This window comes from Poecilia mexicana, unplaced genomic scaffold, assembly GCF_051168715.1.
Source record: "Poecilia mexicana isolate PSO_F unplaced genomic scaffold, ASM5116871v1 scaffold_17, whole genome shotgun sequence".
Classification (NCBI taxonomy): Eukaryota; Metazoa; Chordata; class Actinopteri; order Cyprinodontiformes; family Poeciliidae; genus Poecilia; species Poecilia mexicana.
In genome coordinates, this window is record NW_028263386.1 from 20,296,124 (window position 1) to 20,315,774 (window position 19,651).

Here is a 19,651-nt window from a genome sequence, read left to right on the forward strand (position 1 = left end):
GCACACATGGATCATGTGTGTGTGTTTGTGAGTGGGGCTGACATCAGGTTTTGGATTTAGCTATTATTATACACAGAGGAAGTCCAAATTGAAAAATCCAGGTACAGTCAAGAAATTTTACTGAGGTTTCAAAGCCGCGCAGCACACGCATCACGAAGAGCCTGCGGTCAGCGCAGATTAAGAGGCTTAGAGCCGTACAACCACATGGAAGTTAACATTTTCTTTCACAAAATAAACCGTATTTTCTTTTGGTTGCTCCCAAAAGTACCACCGGGGAATCTCAGCTGTTTTAAAACGAACTGAACTTGTCAGAGGATTGTAAAGTCCCAAAATGTCCTAAATTTACACTTAATATCAAGGTCTTACTGTATATTTATAAGATAATTAATGAAGAGTAATGTCTCATATTGTTCCAGAAACAGCTGGTCCTGTGTTAGTCCTGCCCTTTGCTGTAATACTGTTGCCAAGATTTAATGCCAGTTTAAGAGTATAAATAAAATAAATAAAAAAAATGCTCACCATCCACCTGAAACACAATAGTATGGTGGAAAAAAAGGGGGGGGGGGCAGGAGGAAAAGATAAATTACTATTTAAAATCGTTGGCATCAAAGGTATTACCACCAATAGTTTGAAACGGAGATGTGAACTTCACAGGAAAAAAAAAACCTGCTAAGCTTTGTGTTGATATTTTAATGTTTTCTCAGTGAAAACCCATCAATGAGTGTTTATCAGAGAATACATTATGACACCATTGTTCACAACACATTTTTATCAAACAGATGCCCAACGATGGCTAGAAATATTTTTTTCTGCATCTGAAAATGAAGTTGAGTGACTTCTGTTTTACTTATCTTTTTAGCTGACAATTACACAACTTCTTCAAGTTGAACCACCACCTTCTTCATTATCTTTGCCCAGTCAAAATCTAAATTAATGTTCTGCAATTGCTGTTCATAGATAGTTTTCTCACAAAGAAAAATGTACAAAACACTTAGACTTCATGCAAGGCTGATTTAGACGCAATTCCTAAAACCTGTAGCTGTAGTTCCACACTTGTTTCTTAAAAACAAATGCATGAAACACTCTTCAGCTATTTATGTGCAAAAAAGATTTTGAAAACCCTGCATCATTTTCTTCTCACTCGACGTATGTGCACAACCTTGTGTTGGTCTATTCCATAAAGTCTAATAATATACATTGAAGTTTCTATTAATAGCATAAAAAAAAACAGTTAGGCGGGATGTATGCTTTTGCAAGGGGACTCAGATATGAACATGTAAGCTAAAGTTAAAAGACCAAGAGTAAGTTGAGAAGTAGTCAGATATAAGCAAACTCTTGAAAAGTTGGGGGTTTTTTCCCAGTGAAAGAAAAGACTTTCTAAACTCCACTATCATCTCTCTCCTGCGCCTCGCAGCATTCCCACTTTTTCCCCTCGAATCGCCCAGGACTGAGCAGAAACACCAGGAGCAGCAGCTCGTCAAGCATGACTGACAATGAATGAATCTCATTACATAATCATCCATAAACAATTTGCCCACTGTAATCACAGAGAGACAGTGAGCCACGGTCAGGAAGAGGAAGACATTAGAGGGCTGCTTAGTTTCATAATACGGGACAGGATGGACATTTAGCAGGTTAAAACCGCCGGGTCCGGCTCACAGGCTGCTGGTGTGAACATTCAAAGGGATTAGGTAGTTAAGAAGCAAAAAGCCCTAAATCTTAGAGCCGAGGCAATCTAGTATAATATTTAAAAGGCACAAAGAACTGGTTACCATTTTATCATGTCACGTGTAAAATATTGTAAAACTTTTGAAGTAATCTCAGATCAAACTGGATTTGATCTGTGATTAAATCTGAAATGTAAACCAGTAGGTAAACGTAGAACTGACAAGCCCTGACAGTGACCTTTAATGTACTCCTGCTGATTTCGAGCCCTTTCCTGACATGATTAACACAGCAGTGGTTTCTTCTATCTGTTGAAACCATTACGTCCAATCATTAAGACTGCAGTTGCTTTTTCGATGATTTCCCAAATGCTCCATATGGACACGCCTCTAAAACTGGAAACACTGGACAACAATTTAGAAAAAAACTAACTAACAACAATAATAGAACATTTCCTAAGAGCGTCTGATAAAATTTTAAGAAGTCCAGCTTTATGAGGAATTAGATGGGATGTGTGTTTGTTACGAGGATGGATCTGACTGGGTCAGAAAGGATCCAGGGTGGGGAGCTGGGGGCTAATTAGGACATGATACTGACACACTTAGGTGCCGCCACATTACCGGAGAGCTGTGCATGTAAAAATGGCTCCATGTTTCACTGCAGCTGCATACAGAGAAAGGGTGTAACACCTTCGTACCAAAAGTATTCTTGCTTCAAAGCATTGAGCTTTATTGTTAAAAGTAATAGTGGCATAATGTAAAGTTGTCTGTTGCCAACTTTTCAGCCAGCGTTATACAGGTGCTGGTCATAAAATTAGAATATTGTGATAAAGTTCATTATTTTCCATAATGTCATGATAAAAATTAAATTGTCATATATTTTAGATTCATTGCACACCAACTGAAATATTTCAGGTCTTTTATTGTTTTAATTTTGATGATTTTGGCAAACAGCTCATGAAAACCCAAAATCCCTGTCTCAAAAAATTAGAATATTATGAAAAGGTTCTCTGAACGAGCAATAAAAATAATCATCTGAATCAACAAAGTAACTCTAAACACCTGAAAAAGATTCCTGAGGCCTTTAAAAACTCCCAGCCTGGTTCATTACTCAAAACCGCAATCATGGGTCAGACTGCTGACCTGACTGCTGTCCAGAAGGCCATCACTGACATCCTCAAGCAAGAGGGTGAGAAACGGAAAGACATTTCTGAACGAATCGGCTGTTTGCAGAGTGTTATATCAAGGCACCTCAGTGGGAAGTCAGTAGGAAGGAAAAAGTGTGGCAGAAAACGCTGCACAACGAGAAGAGGTGACCGGACCCTGAGGAAGATTGTGGAGAAGGGCCGATTCCAGACCTTGGGGGAAGCAGTGGACTGAGTCTGGAGTAGAAACATCCAGAGCCACCGTGCACAGGCGTGTGCAGGAAATGGGCTACAGGTGCCGCATTCCCCAGGTCAAAGGTCAAGCCACTTTTGAACCAGAAACAGCGGCAGAAGCGCCTGACCTGGGCTACAGAGAAGCAGCACTTTGGACCACTGTTGTTCAGTGGTCCAAAGTACTTTTTTCGGATGAAAGCAAACTTTGCATGTCATTCGGAAATCAAAGTGCCAGACTCTGGAGGAAGACTGGGGAGAAGGAAATGCCAAAATGCCAGAAGTCCAGTGTCAAGTACCCACAGTCAGTGATGGTCTGGGTGCCATGTCAGCTGCTGGTGTTGGTCCACTGGGTTTTATCAAGGGCAGGATCAATGCAGCAGCTATCAGAAGATTTTGGAGCACTTCATGCTTCCATCTGCTGAAAAGTTTTATGGAGATGAAAATTTAATTTGGTCTGGAATCGGCCCTTCTCCACAATCTTCCTCAGGGTCCGGTCACCTCTTCTCATTGTGTAGCGTTTTCTGCCACACTTTTTCCTTCCTACTGACTTCCCACTGAGGTGCCTTGATATAACACTCTGCAAACAGCCGATTCGTTCAGAAATTTCTTTCTGTTTCTCACCCTCTTGCTTGAGGATGTCAGTGATGGCCTTCTGGACAGCAGTCAGGTCAGCAGTCTGACCCATGACTGCGGTTTTGAGTAATGAACCAGGCTGGGAGTTTTTAAAGGCCTCAGGAATCTTTTTCAGGTGTTTAGAGTTACTTTGTTGATTCAGATGATTATTTTTATTGCTCGTTCAGAGAACCTTTTCATAATATTCTAATTTTTTGAGACAGGGATTTTGGGTTTTCATGAGCTGTTTGCCAAAATCATCAAAATTAAAACAATAAAAGACCTGAAATATTTCAGTTGGTGTGCAATGAATCTAAAATATATGACAATTTAATTTTTATCATGACATTATGGAAAATAATGAACTTTATCACAATATTCTAATTTTATGACCAGCACCTGTATGTAAGCAAGAGTCATATTAGTTTATTTTGTACCTGTAAACAGTTGAAACAAAAGTACTGAACCATAGCTTTCAATTTATTCCTCTTCTCTTACTGTGGAAACAAATTCAAATGTCATGTATGCTTTAACTTTATGTTCAGAAGGTTTTAAATTACACCCTATTTCCATCAACCTCATTTGGGCTAGTTGACTCCAGAAATGTTCACAAGCACTCTTTTAAGAGGAAAGTCAAATTCAATTCTCAAATCTATTCAATACATAGCCTGACTTTGTGACTGCCCCGCTGTAGGTTAAGACAAGAGGGTAATATGTTCAATGTGGGTTTATTTTTTTCTGAAACATTTGAAAGTCATTCAGCCAAACGTTCAGTTGGAGAGACTTTAAGTAGTTCAATATTATGAGGCTACAGCTAATATGAACAGATCGTTATACTATTAATCGACCTCAGTGCTGAAAGTCAAGCAAATTCTTTCAAAAGAAGAATATGTGCATGTTCTGTGGAAATGTCCACAAAGAGAAACAAAAGTACTTACATTTTAAATTTATGCTGCATGAACCGTGGTCAAAGGATTGAAAATGTTGCCTTTGATAAATCCCAAGACTACAAAGTTGACATTTAAGGCTTGCTTTTTCAAATCTTCTGTCTTTTCTACCAGTCAAGGTCAAATGTGTTTTCCATTCCATTACATAACATCCCAACAGGAGCTGAATAAATCACGACAAAAAAAAAAAAAAAAAAAAAAAAAAAGACTCAACCTTGAAATGACCTTAAATATCAAATGTCACTGTCTTAAAGCATGTGTTAGCATGCTACATCCCGGAGATGCTATGCTAGCTATATCTAAAAGGTAACATTGCCATCGAGATTATAAAAGCAACAGTAATGTTAAACACTGTGGCTCAAATCAACACTGTGGCCCCAATAAGCAGAACATCACAGAGCTGGGAGCACAGCTGACAGATAAGATTAGTTCTGTTATTAACACACACACACACACACACACACACACACACACACACACACAGCCGCTCTGCAGCGCTGTGCTAGTCATGCATGTTAGCCATGTGTGCTAGGACCCCTCCGCTTACGTTAATTAGTCCGTTCATGCACCGACACAACCACACTGACTGTGCCTCCTTCACTTGTTAGATTTGCTCTTGTGAATAACAGGAGTTCATCTTACAGGATGATGTGTTAGAGTCACATTAGGAGAAATAGCTGATGTTACTATTAAATTCATTTGTGTGCTTTCGGCATAGATTATTTTGGGAAATGATTTATTTACTGCTACATCTGACCAACAGAGCAATACAAAATATCTCTGACAACTCGAGCGATGCCGATTTCTTCTGCTTAAACTTTGAGCAACAAATTGCATACCAGAAACACTAAGAGAAAAAGAGAGCTAATAAATGCATCACACGCAAATAATTACTCTTCAGGTGTTGTGTAATTGCGGAAAAAAAACAACAACAACAACAAAAAAAACCCCCAGAAAGTCCTGTCTTTGAAGGTCACGGATTGCATTGCGTCGACTGACTAAGGACGAAAACAGAGAAAGGAGACACTACAGCTGGTTGCCCATGGTGCTGGGCAGAGCGAAGGAGTGAGCAAGACTGTGGGTGGGAGGGGGGAGGCGGCTGCGGGGAGGGGGAGGATCTTGTCAGAGTGAGTCTATTTTTAGTCTCCGAGCTCACTGCCTGTCACACCCAGTCCACCCCTTCTCGATCCTCCTCTCCTCTCCTCTCCTCTCCTCTCCTCTCCTCTCCTCTCCTCTCCTCTCCTCTCCTCTCCTCTCCAACCCTCACTTGCAGAGTCTCGTTGTTTCCACGGCAACCGCCTCCCACGTCTCCCTGACAACGCCCTCCTAGTCCACCAACAACCCAACAAACTACCCCCTCCCCTCCCCTCCCCCACCCTCATCCGACATCAAAACCCAATTCGTCGATGCAGTGATTATTACAGTACTGCAGCGACACAGGGAGTCTGAGCGGGAGAGGGGAAGACGTGAGGTGGATGGAGGAGACATAAAGGGCAAAGACGCGGGAGGGGGATGGAGAGATGGGAAGGAGACGATACTGCGGGCGAAAAAGGAAGAGCAAGAAAAGACGGCTTGGTCCACACAGGAGATAAGGAAGACAGGACGGGAATCAAGGAACAGAAGCCTGACGTGAAAGAAACAGCAGATTAAACTTAGTTGGAAAATCGTAATTGCGTCAGCATTTGGGGGGAAGGTTGGAGGTGCAGACGGAAAAAGAAACAGGTGGAAAAAAGGGAGGCAACAAGATAGAGGGAGAAAAGGAGGACAGGAAGCAAAAAATAATCCACCCCTAAAATCTCACTGCGGCACAGTTCCAGCTGTAGAGGAATTAATCTGGTCTCTATACAGCGCCCCACATGCAACAATTTGATACAGAAAACACAGTTCAAAATAACAAAGACTGATCGCTTGTAGCAAAATTTACAATGTCAAAGTGATAAAACCCAACTTGAATGTTGACTGATTTCTGCTGTGCATAAAGAGCAACGACAAATCTTTTTCATAATACATTATGGTATTTTTAAAATGCATTACGTGCAGGAATATGACTAAAACACCCAACAACTCATCGGTTACTTGACTGGATATACCATTTTACTTTAAATAACCTGCTTAGATTTTGTTTTATTATAGTAAGTGAAAGCAATTTCCCAAATAGTTGCTCTTCTGCAGCAACCCCTGAAATCAGAAGACCTAAAAGATATCTAGATACTTCTTCTACATCTATAAAAAGCCGTGATGGATGCAATGATGAACTATTTGCAATTCAGTCTCTAACACTAAAATATGGAGTGACATACAAACTGGTTCTGTTACAGGAATATATGTTATTCAAATAATGGTCAAACTCAAAGTAACTGATCTGTATCCCGACTGATGCTTGATATCAGAGTACCTGTCTAAACTCTTCTCCTAGTAACTGCTGTTGGTGTCCTGTCTCTAATTTTACAGTTTTATAATACAAGATAGAATTTGTTTTCTGTAAATTCTGTCATCATATGGCTAATTGGAGCTATCAACAAGTCATATAAAAACCCAGTAAACAGGCTAGCATTAACTTAGCACATTTGCCGCCTAAAATATCAGTACTGTAAGCAAGACATGAGAATATGAATAGAAATAGAAGAAGCAGACATATCCTTCATTGTCCCACTCTGGAAATTCAAGTGTACCAGTAGCAAGTTAAAGACAAGGAGAAATCATGCATATTCACACAAAGACAAAATATATAAAAATACAAAGAAATTCAAAAAATAAGAAAAACACCATAGCATACTCGGCTGAATAGAAAAGTGCAAGTGAGTAGAGTAATTTAAAGAAAGAAATGTACAAATGTGTTTTTGTGTAAAACCCAACGGACTATTTATAGGTGAAAAAAACTGCAAACAAGTATGTGCAAGTAGCAGCAGGAATGTTATTAGAAATAAGAAAAACTGCTAATAACAGCAGGTATGTAGACTTTAATGATTTTGTTGGGAGCAATGATGGTTATGAAGAATGTTGTAACAGGTCTTTTTTGAAAATGCAAGTTTACTTTCTAGAGATCTATCCTGTATAAATGAAAGTAAAAGATATAAAACTAGCAGCTGCTGGGAGGAAGGACACCTAGGATGCAGCAGTCTGTCATGGAAGGTGCTCAGTTCAGCAAAAAATATTATAGTTGATTAAAATATGGTCTTAATTAGAAATTGCCTGAGTCCAATTTTTTCCACGTTATTTAGGACATTCTGCTGAGAGAATACTGTTCTGATGATGGCATTTCTGCTGAAGTCTTGATATTTTTCCAGACAATCAATTCCAAATTGTTTATTAAATCTAATACGATGACTTTAGAAAATCAGCACCTCATCACACAGTAGAAGGGGATTTCTTTTTTTTTAAATTCACTGTAACCTTTGAAATCACAAGCACAATCTGGAGTGAAACCAAAGTCCCAAAGTTGTTTTTCTGAACAAAAACCTCAGTTTTCTGATGTAGCATTTGTATCTGTCAGCTATTCAAGAGCAAAACATCTGGAATATTTCTTGTGGGTCAATTTGTTGAGAATCTCAAGCCATTTATCTTCATCAGCGAACAGCCACAGATGCAGTTCCACCGGCCAACACCAGATGGAGCCAACGAGCAGGACTCAGCGCTAACAACAACAACCTCCCTCTGTGCTTTACAGCTTACACTCACCGCACCGTAAGGATATGTTTGCAACTTTACACAGCCAACCACAACGCACATCGGTCCCCTGTGGCGTTCCATCTTATGGATTTCACTTGATCTCAATCTCTGACTGGCTTGCAAGGACAAAACAATGTTGCCCTTCCTCACAAACACACACACGCAAGGACAACATACAGCCGAATAGAGACTACTCAGCAGAGAGGACCATTGTGTCTTCTCCTGCAAAGCAGCACGCACTCTTTTGCATGAGAAAAATACTTGGGAGTCCCTTTTTCATCTCAGGAGTAAAACGCTTGTACTCATCAATTATGTAGTTGAGAGAAAAGGAAGGGATAAAGGTGTATAAATAGAGTCAACTGATGGAGAGGGAGCATAAAAATAGAATATTCAAACAAATTTTTTCACTGATTTTCAGATGAGATGGTCAGTAAGTAAAACACAGATCACCCTAGTTACATCTTGATTCCTAGTTTGATTGTTTTTAGCCATTTCAGCCGATGTTTAGGTAGGATTGTGCCTCAAAACTTTTGGGTGAGAAAGAAAAGTTGATGTCTTCAGTTAAAACACATTTAAATCACATGCAAGACTGCAAACCTCAGCTGTTAAGACTGAAGTGATGTCCTCCTCCATTTTCCAGATAAACAGCATTTCAGCCCTCCAACAATCACACCAGACAGCTTAAAGCATTCAGATGATGTCTCATATTGTTTTAAAACAGGAATCTAACTTCACCACACATGACATTACACACACTAAATCATTATCTGTGTAATTAATATTAATGTCAATGAGTATAATAAACAGTGGAATCACATCCATTACAAGGAGTTCTGTGTTTGAAATATTCAGCAACGTAAAACTAATCATGCATGAGAAAGTAGTCATATCATGTTGTTCAAATGCTTTCAATATATTTCAATACTCAAATTTGCAGACAAAGTCTCGTCTTACCTGTAGATGGAAAGCAAGCAGTTGGCGGCGTCACGAAGAAAAAAACCAAAAACAGAAGGGAGTGGGGAGGGCAGACAGAAAGGAAAAATAAAAATTTTTAGTCCTCCCAGAATGAACCTGACTGTATCAAACAAAACACTGACATGTTTAAGAATAAACTGGTGTTAGGCTTCTACCACAACATATGTCAGCTGTAGGAATACGTAATAAAGTCTTGAAGTTGAAGTTTTACTATAAGTTAAAGCCACAGTATGTAATTTTAATAAAACAAAATGTTTTTAACATATTTGTTAACTGTTAAACTGCTTTCAGTATAGCATGAAATAAATCAAGCTCCTCCACCTTTTCCCGGTGCTCCTATTGCCATCTGCAGAAATACAACCCTCCTGGTGAAAAACAACCAATCTGAGCCAAGAGGATGGTCTTAATGCTGTCAAACAAGCTGGTGTACATGATGCTCTATGTGCTAATGGCAGAGAAACAACTTGCCATTACAGGAAAACTGCCTGTCCACCATCATCAATGGGCATGCTAACTAGCCTGAGCTTTCATGGCTGGCTCTGTTAAGGGGATAGAGATGTAGTGAAGCTAGAGAGCAAGGGGGAGGGTGTGAGCAGCGCATAAACGAGGGTGATTGACCCCTCTCCTGACTCTGATTGCCTGTTTCTGACCGATCGGTGTATTTCTGCAGAAGATAGTAGGAGGCGGCAGAGGAGCTGTTTTTTTCCCCCTCAGATTATTAACCTCATATTCTACCACACAAAACACAGTATAAACTTTTTTTTTAATAAAAATGACATACTGCAGCTTTAAGAGACTTGTAATTATTTAACCTTAAATACGCCTGATAACATGCCAGTGAAGAAGATGAGAATCAAGATTAAATGTGCATTTAACTAACTGTGGTTAGGTTTAACTTTTTTACAAAGTAAGAAAACTGCGATCAATAATCATTTTTTGCTGTACAATACTTGGATTCAGTTTGAATGCTCAGGTGCAAACTACATAACTACACAACGGAAGCACAAGAATATAATCATCTTAGGGTTGTTCTTTTGCTTGTGGATGGCAGATTTGTGAGAGCTGCACCATTCTATCGCAGCAACGAGAGCAGAAAACCTTGAGTGAAATTGTTTGATGATTAACATTAACAGTCTTAATGTTTTGTAATCTATAAACTGAATACAAATAAAGAAAATGTTTAACACTTTAACATAAAAGCTGAGCTGGTAAAAAAAACAAAAAAAAAACACAATGTACTAGTCTTCTACATACAGCTGAATATTACTGTGCCCCTCTTTCTTCATCATCGGTTGTAAAATAACATAAAAAAGAGATATGTCTGTAGTAAAACTGTCTAAAAACGAGTAAAACACTGTGCAAGTTGTACTTTCCCAAATTATACTATGTTTATGTTAATAAGTAAAGTTATATGGACCTATGCAAAGCTATTCATACCCATTTTATTGGGATTTGACAGACCATTAAAAAGCACCACGCAGCTTGGATGCGAGAGAAAATGTGTGCATTTAATTCTTTCTTTAGAAAAAAATGTTGAGAACCATGTGGAAAGGTTCATGGAGTATGAATACTTTTGCAAGGCAATAAATGCATATTAATGCTCTATCACAGCACCAATTTGTCACTAAACAGTAAGTTAAGATCCAAGTGTTCAGAACACTAAAAAAAACGGCAACAGCAAATTGACTTTGCCATGCATGAACTTAGGTTAGGTATTTGCGTCTACGGACAAAAAGGAAAATGGCAGAGGGGTTAGACAGGCAGATGATATTCAGATGAAACAGTGGACACATGAACAAGCAGAGCAGCTATCTGAAGCAGCAGGTCAGGTTATACACTTGTTATGATCATGTTAACTTATACACAGAAGCAGGCTGAGGAACATCAAATAAGACAGTTTGCGCCCTTATGGGTTGGTTATTGAGGGCCCGACTACTAAAAGTATCGTTACATACACATTTGTCCCATACGCATGCCAGCAGTATGGAGAAGTCGTGTCAGGACTCCAATATCTGTCCGATTTTTACTTTCTAAATAATAAGAATATATTGAAAACTAATACAATTTGTCGGGCCCTGGCTATTACACATCCAAAGAGGAAAGGATCAACCACCAAACAGGCCTGGTGCTCTATCCACAAACAGAGCCATGCATACGAAAAGACAAACAGTACTGCTTTCGACTATCCTAGCATAATCATAAACACTTCTGTTAAAATCAGTCCCAAAGGTCATTCTTATCTTTCCTGTAGTTCACCAACCTTCCAGAAGGGGGAGCTGTGTCGACGAGGACTCCTGGTGCTCTGAGTGTGCAAGGAAGGAGGGAGGGGCTGCTTGGGTGATGGAGGAAGAAAGATTGGGTGAACTAAGTGGCATGCCTACACCTTTTTGGGGAGTGTCTGATGATGAGGAGGGAGAGGCTTCGTTTTTAAAGGGAGCGGAGGAGGAACAAAGCGGGCTGGCAGAGGTGGTGGTGGTCATGGGAGAAGGAGTACCCGGTAGCGCCGCTGTCGCTGTGCTAACAGCAGAAGCAGCAGTGGAGGACAGGAGTGTGCCTGAGGGGATAAAAGGCTCAGCATTGACATTGAGGGTTGATGCAACCGTTGCGGGAGCTGGGGGTGGTGGGTTGGTGGAAGGAGTCAAAGCAGGGTCTGCAGTACTTTTTGAAGGGTTAAAAGCAGAGGGAGATTGTGAAGCAGGCATGGTGGTTTCCATAGGAATGGACCTAGTTAGAGACGCAGTGGCAACGGAGGGGGTGTTGGTGATGGGGGTAGTGGTCTGAGAGTCAGGGGCAGAGCCTGGAGGAGTCTGGAGGACTGAATCGAGGAAAGAGAAGGTCTGGGAGACTGGGCTCAGATTGTCCCCTGTCAGTAGAGCTAAACTTTCACTAACATCCCCACTTTTAGTGGCAGTATTAGTGGTAAAACTACTGTTAGCCTCAGGTTTACTGGTTGAAACTTTGTCTTCGTTTGGCTTTGGCCCATCTTTATTAGACAGAGGGTAATCTACTACACACATGGGTTCATAGGCACGTGGAGATGCATCTTTCACAAGGCTAACATGGGAGCAGTTAGTGAAACTTGTAGGTATTTGTTCAGGGGCTGTGTCAAGGGGAAACCTCGGGGCAACGGTGGCTGGTGTGGGGGAGACCGGTTGCTGGGGTGCACCCCACTCCTCTGGAAGTCTTGCCCGACTCTTGGTCTTCCTGCCTTTTACCCTACCCCCTCCTCCACTCTCTCTGATTTCCCGCTCCCAGTTCTCCTCCTCATCTCTGTCGTCCTCTTCTTCCTGCATCTTGTGCTTGTCTGATCGGCCAGCGTTATTCTCCCGCTCATCCAAGAAGTCGTAGACCTCGTCGCTGCCCTTCCTCTTCTTCTTCCGCCGCCGCTGCTTGCCAGTCTCTCCCCCTGGCCCAACTCTCTCTGGGCTGGGGGGCTCAGAGTTGGAGGATGTGGGACTGCTGTCGTCCATTGAGCCACTGGGAGAGAGGACGGGAGCTGCCGAGGGGGGAGGGTTTTATAAGAGGAGGAACCAATCATATACTGTGTCAGAGAAATATAGGCTAAACAGCCATCAGATTGTGGCTACCTTAAATGAACTGATTTTTAATTACCCTAAGGCTAATATGTTAACTCACTTAACTGTTCAAGTTAAAGTATCCTGGGTGATTTGACTGCAAGCAGACAGCTTCAAACACATCAGTTTGTATTTGTCAATTTGTTTTCTTACAGAACTTGAACATTAGTTTGAGAACCAATGTAATACCTACGAATACTAGATCCCACACAGGCAACGGGTAGCAAAAAGTCCCACGTTACAAAGTTGCCAGAGATTTTTTATGACAAAATCCCACTTTTCCAAACACTAATTTCCAGTTTCTAATATTTTGATTATAATTTTAATTTAATTTTTTACTATGACATATGTCAAATATTTCTACAGTGGTCAGGCTTTAAATGTGGGACAAACAAAAGATGGATGGATGGATGGATGGATGGATGGATGGATGGATGGAAATACCTTTTACATAAATAGATGAGGAATGCAATCTGGAAATACACATATTTTCCCAAACTTTTATGCTACAAATCTGGAAGCTGCTTGGATATTGACATGAATCACATCTGTCAGTGAAATGCAAATTTATAGTAAATTTCATTTCATTTTCATCTTTGAGCAGATACCTAAAACACCCATAGCACTAAGTACAACCTACTGAGAGCATAACTTTAGTACTTCGAATTTGATGCAGTGGACATCCACATCTTGCACCAACGCAAAACCAAAGTTTCCCACCTAACTTCCAAAGGTATTGAATTATGTTATCAATATTCTAAATGTTAGATTATGATCAGTCTTAGCTGTACTGCTTCTTTCTTCCAGCAAAAAAGAATCAAACAAGGTAAGAATGTGAACAGCATAGGCAATAAGTAAAGATTAGCCTAGTCCAGGACACGTTTACTCTACAAAAGTCTGTGGCCAAGATCACCGTCAAACACAATTAGAGCTGTCCACTTGAGATCAATTCACCATAGATGCATGCTAAGACAAACGGGGTTAATGCTGCATTAATGTTAAAATAAGATTGGCTTTATGGCTCTACTTTTTGTGCATGGATGTAGTTAAGTGGGCATTTATACGAAAGACGTGTTTATTTCCTGTGAGGTTCGGATCTAAAGCTAAACAAAAGTGAAGTGAGTGAAGCTCACTTTAACAAGTTTTAGGAAAACTAATCAATGTGACTCCGCTCAGGGTACTTATATCTACAATTAAAGTGCCTGGATAAGACCAACCAGCAGCCTACAATCTAAAAAAAAAAGTTTTGCAAACTCTGACAAACTGCCTCTATCTGTGTCTGAGAATGTTGTAGTTGTAGATGTTATATATGAAACTAATTTCTGTAATTTTTTTAACACAAATCATCACTGCTTTCACTAACGAAATCGAAATCCATCTACAAAGCTCTAAGTAAATGATGCTCTCTATAGTCTGACTGCTTTTTGGAAAAATGATTTATGATGATGTTGTAGGTGATGTTGTAGGTGATGTTGTCTCATTTAAACACATCCAATTTACTTTTGATTTCAACAGCTATTTTTTCTTTCCTCCTAGGAAATATTAAATAAATGCATAGGTGATCAATATGCAGTTAAAAGGGAAGTCAGTAGCTCCTGAATCAACAGCTTGTAAAGCCACTTTTAACAGCAGTAGTTGTTTTCTACATGACCTGTACAGTCTCTCAAGTCATTACAGAGCAAGTCTAGCAGACCTTTCTGCTAGACTTGCTGTTTCTGGTTAACCACAACTTGTGGTTAACCAGAAACATTTTCTGGTCCTGTTTCTCTGTAACTGGCCCATATCATTAACCCTTTACCACCTGGCTGGACAGTTGCTGTGACTTCTCTGATTGTTTTTTTTTTCTGATTATGGGACTGTGCGTCATAACCAAGCATCTCTACTTTTGAAGAAGCCTAGGTGTGAATTTGTTGATCATCATCAATACATGGGAAACTTAAATACCTTCTTAAATGTCTTTAGCTTGTAAATAATCTTTCTCAAAGGACTTAAAATCACTTAGAAATGGCCTAATCATTTTTCACAGACTGACAGGCAGCAACAACTTCCTGTCTAAAATCACCGTTGATGATGTTCCTCGTTTTCCTCTGTGAATTTTAGACCAACACAAGCTCAAATACCTGTACAGGGCAGCAATCAATTTTCTTTTAAACCATAACTTTGAGATGTTTAATAAAGAGATCGTGTTGTATCGAGTAACCTTAGACATCTGAATAATGAAATTTGGCTAAGCTAAACTCTGGATGTGACTCATCCTTTTCTTTCAGACAACATTGTTGCAATCCGAGGGACCGAGCGGCTCCTGTGAATCAAGCAGGCACAGATAACGGAACAAAGCAGGCACACTGGGAGCAACGGGACCGTGAACGAGCAAAACAAGACAAATAAATCAAGCTCATAGCAAACAGGATGCAGCATGCATGATCAAATCAAATGCATGCATGTCTGAAGAATAACAACAGCCAATGTACACACGGACACACTGGAATGACGTCTCAAACAAAAGGAAGGGTAGAAAGAACCACAAAATGAGGACAAGTACAGGCTTTGACAAAGAAAAGTATACGTAACTATTTGTCTGTTTTATCTTTTGAATCAGTGCCTTGCAAAAATATTCATATTAGCTTTTTTTCTGTGTGCGCGTTTCTTCACGATACAGCCGGAAACTTCAATGTGTTTTACTGGGATTTCATTCGACAGTCCAACATAAACTAATTGTGAAGGAAACAGAAAAGGAAACATGGATTAAGAGACAGAAGAGATAGCTCTGGCTGTCTGCATAGGGTCATTGTCCTGATGAAAGGTCAGCCTCTAGGAAGTAGTCTTTTGTATGTAAGCCACAAAGTTACATTTTTAGTCCCATCTGACATCAGAACATCTTTTTAGAAATATTTGGTCCCTGCATATAACTTCTCATTACTGTGAAGTGTTAGCATGGACCTCTTGGCTGCTTCTCTGATTACTCCTCTCTCATTGGTCAGCTTAGGTGGACAGCCATGTTTTGGCAGGTGTAAAGCTACATTTTTGGATGATGGATTAAACAGTTTTTTTTATTAATAAGATTGTTTTATAATCAAATCCTTTTTCTAAATTTCTCTACATCTCTATGATTGAAGTGTCTGTTGTGTTTTTTGGACTTCATGATGCTGTTTACTCATGAATGTTATCCAATAAGCCTCTTAGATTCTCAGAGGTTTGTTTTATACTTAATAAATTACGCACCACTGGACTCTATAGTTAGGTGACTTCTGAAGCCTACTGTACTGAATTTTATTTAGGGGTATCAGAGTAACGAGGACTGCTTACAAATGCTTACCACACTTTCAATTGTAATATATATATATATATATATATATATATATATATAAACTATTTTATTTTGGTCCATCACATAGAAACTCACCAAAATACACTTTTCTGATTTGAAGTCAAAAAATTGAAAAATTTCAAATAGTGCGATTATTGTTTTTTACAAGGCACTGTATCTATCTGCATTTTTTCTTTTTCAAATTACATTTCTTATTTTGTAATTACAAGCACTTTAAAGGTCTGGTTTGCAAAAAAATGGAAAAATATGACAGGACCAGTATCAAAAATAAGATATAAAATGTACTTTGAGTTTTTCTACAATACGTTTCTAGATAAGTGTTATCGTTCTGCATGCTCTTTAGAGGGTCTTACATCACTACATATTAGTGAAACCAGAGAACAGAACATTTCCCCTTTAAATCTGCCTCCCTTTCCTACATTGCAAATTAAATGAAGTTGCTATTTTCTCCCTGTGACGTGAAGCTCCAATCTGCTATAAACAGACAGCTGGGATATCGTCATCTATAGTTAATGTGATGTAGTTTTTAATGGGTGCTCCTCCTAGTTTGAACTCTGGCGAATTGCCAGAAATTACATTACTGTTTGAGCACTTATTGCTTCAGAAAAACAAAAGATAAGCTCGAAATTTGTGCAAAAGAGGGTGCATGATGAGGGTGAATGCAGAGCAGCGCCACAGGAACACAGTAGGGAAATCTGCCAGTAGCTGAAATACCACAAAGAGCAGAGCATGATGAGACGACCAGCTGCATGTTGGGTACGTTTATTTTCAGAGTCCTGCAAAAGTTAAGACCCTCACATTCAATTTTTACTCAAAAACAGCCATATTAGATTAAAAGGCAAAAGTCTGCAGTATGAGATGGATAGCTTATCAGTTATTAATTACAAGCAAAAAGATTTATGATGAAGTTCTCTTATAGTATTTCCAGAGCTGCAAAGAAAAAAAAAGCCTCATCCTCACCTTGTTTTTAACAGAATACGATCATAACTTCCAAAAAGATCTACAATGTAATAACCTACATTAAATTTTCAGGTAAAAAAAGAATTATTTAGTATTCCTAATTTCAAGATGTACTGTTTTTGACAGAATTTGACAAATTTATTTGCATCTTTATTAATGATGAAAAAAACAGAAAACAGCACAATTATTGGGGTCCCTCTATGCCCTTATTTTTACTTTTCCCCCCCACACACAATTAAAAATCTTTAACTGGAACCATTTGCTTTGACCAGACAAAAACTTTTCAGCAACAGTCTAATAGGGCGGTACCAACAATTGTGCTACAAGTAATTTTGATTTAAAAAAATAAATAAATAAAAACACACTATTTATTTATTTATTTATTTATTTATTCTCTACATGTGAGGGAAGTCTTAAATTAAAGGCTGAGTTTTTTTGTTTTTTTTTAGTAATACAACAGTACATCAACAAAACAAAACTTTATTTTAACGCTTTTCATGTCTTTGCTAGGAGCGTCGACAGATTTGACTCCACAGAATGACTGCAGGTATTCTGCATGAGGGCAGAGTCAGCCCAGCTCAGAGTTTTAAAATAGCAGCATGTTGTTATATCACTTCAATCTCTCCCTGAAAAATTAATGGGGGATAGGAAGGTATTTTTAGACTCAAACAAACAGAGCTGCCTGTCTCATTTATTAAAAGATCATTAAAGCAGCCACCTCCAGCAATGTCACTGCAGTGACAAAACCGCTGGGCAAACACCTGCTGGTTCCCTTTTGGTTTTTGGGAGAAACATTTTAACATTTCTTTTATGCATCTATGAGTCTCACTAATCCATCGACTATAAGGGATCCAAAAATCATGGATGCTAAGCTACAAAAAAAAAAGCTGCTCATTTGAATGTGAAACGCGCATTCAGGCGAGTCTGACTGGAATTCAAAATCAGGCCTAGATGACGAAATCAGTATTGGCGGCATTGCAAGGCTGTCTCTCTCCTCCCCCCGTTCTAAAAATTGCAGCTTTCATGATGTACGCTCCCCTGGGTATATGTTTTTGTTGCTTGGCAACAACAAAATTAGCGGACGCGCCGCTGCTAGTTCCATCAACAAGCAACTAATTATGTTACACATTAAAAAATTATTATTAAAGGCCCCTTCCAGCCCTATTAGGAAGATTTGCTTTCTCTTTGCTGTGCAGCAAATTAAAAAAAAAAAAAAAAAAAAAAAAAAAAGATGTAAAAAACTTGCTTACTGTCACTGGACAAGTAGACAGGATGTAAAGCCGTGAGCCAGACAGAGATTAGAGAAACAGAGCAGAGGGAGCTCCGGTGACGACAAAAACAAGAAGAAAAGGCTGCCCTCTGCTGCTGAAAGCCTGCCCAGTGTCATCAAGCCGATACTTTTCTGTCCCTTCCCTGCAACGCAGACCCAGGCCGCTCCACGTTTAAATTTACAGAGCGTGAGAAATGAGCGTTGATCTTAAGTTCTTTAACAACCTATATCTGAGTCATTTCCCAGCCTGTAAAAAGGTAAAACAAATTAACACATAATGCCCTGCCAAAGTGTTCATACCTTCTGAACTTCTTCTCATGTCGACACAACCACAAACTTCAATGTATTTATTTGGGATTCTATGTGACAGACCAGCACAAAGTAGAGCAGAATTGTAAGGCGGAATGAAAAATTATGGTTTAAAGGTTTTTACGAAAAAGAATCTGCAAAATGTGGCATGCGTCAGCAAATTTTAAAGGTCACCTTTAAACAGAGATCACTTGAGTGTAATTTGGTCTCAGAATAAGACCAGCTGTTCTGTGGAGGTGATAGAGGTTTGTTAGAAAATATAAGAAAGTAAAAATATAGAAAAAAATAGGGTTAGAGTTGTGAAGACGTTTAAAGCAGAGTTAGAATAAAAAATAATCTCCCAATGTTTGGGCTTTTCTCTTTAATCCATCACTTCAAAATGGAAAGTGCATGGAACAAAAACAAGCCTAACAAGACTTGGCCGCAAACCCGAACCGAAAAAGCCAACAGACCTTATGTTAAATAAAATTAAAAAAAAATGAATGGACCAAGCTTGTTGAGACAAAAGAATCACACAAACTCAAAATAAAAACATTCAGGTTTGTGGTTGTAAAATGACTAAATAGTAAAGTGGTGTGAATATGTTTGTAAGGCCCTGCATTTCATGCCTCCATCCTCTTTCTAAATGCCTCCAATTCCTTATTCCCCATTCAGTCGCGCATGCAGCATTCTGATACCTGCAGACGGATCCTTTGAGTGGATCCCTGGGCCACCGGACGAAAACGGGTCGCTGGTTTTGAAAGCGTTGCTGCCGCTGATGTTAGTGGCAGTTTTGTTCTCCACCCCAAACAGGCCGGAGCTCTTCTGGGTGTCCATAGCCGGACTAATCCCAGTGTGGCCCAGACTGGAGGTCATAGTGGTCTGGAATGGTGGCAGGCCGGACCCCATGGTCCCACCCATCCCAGACTGAGAGAATCCTGATGGAGGAAACAGAAATAGACCATCAGTCAGCAGGCAAACAAA

General features: G+C 39.5%; 1 protein-coding gene across 1 annotated transcript in view; it reads right to left on the reverse strand.

The window, feature by feature from the left end:
- The window catches only part of LOC106931405 (uncharacterized), a 73,673-nt gene that overhangs the window by 22,937 nt on the left and 31,085 nt on the right, over window positions 1-19,651 (reverse strand). Inside the window, exon 5 of the mRNA XM_088014827.1 lies at window positions 19,366-19,605. Within this exon, the coding sequence (XP_087870953.1) occupies window positions 19,366-19,605 (240 nt within the window). The remainder of the gene's footprint in view (window positions 1-19,365; window positions 19,606-19,651) is intronic.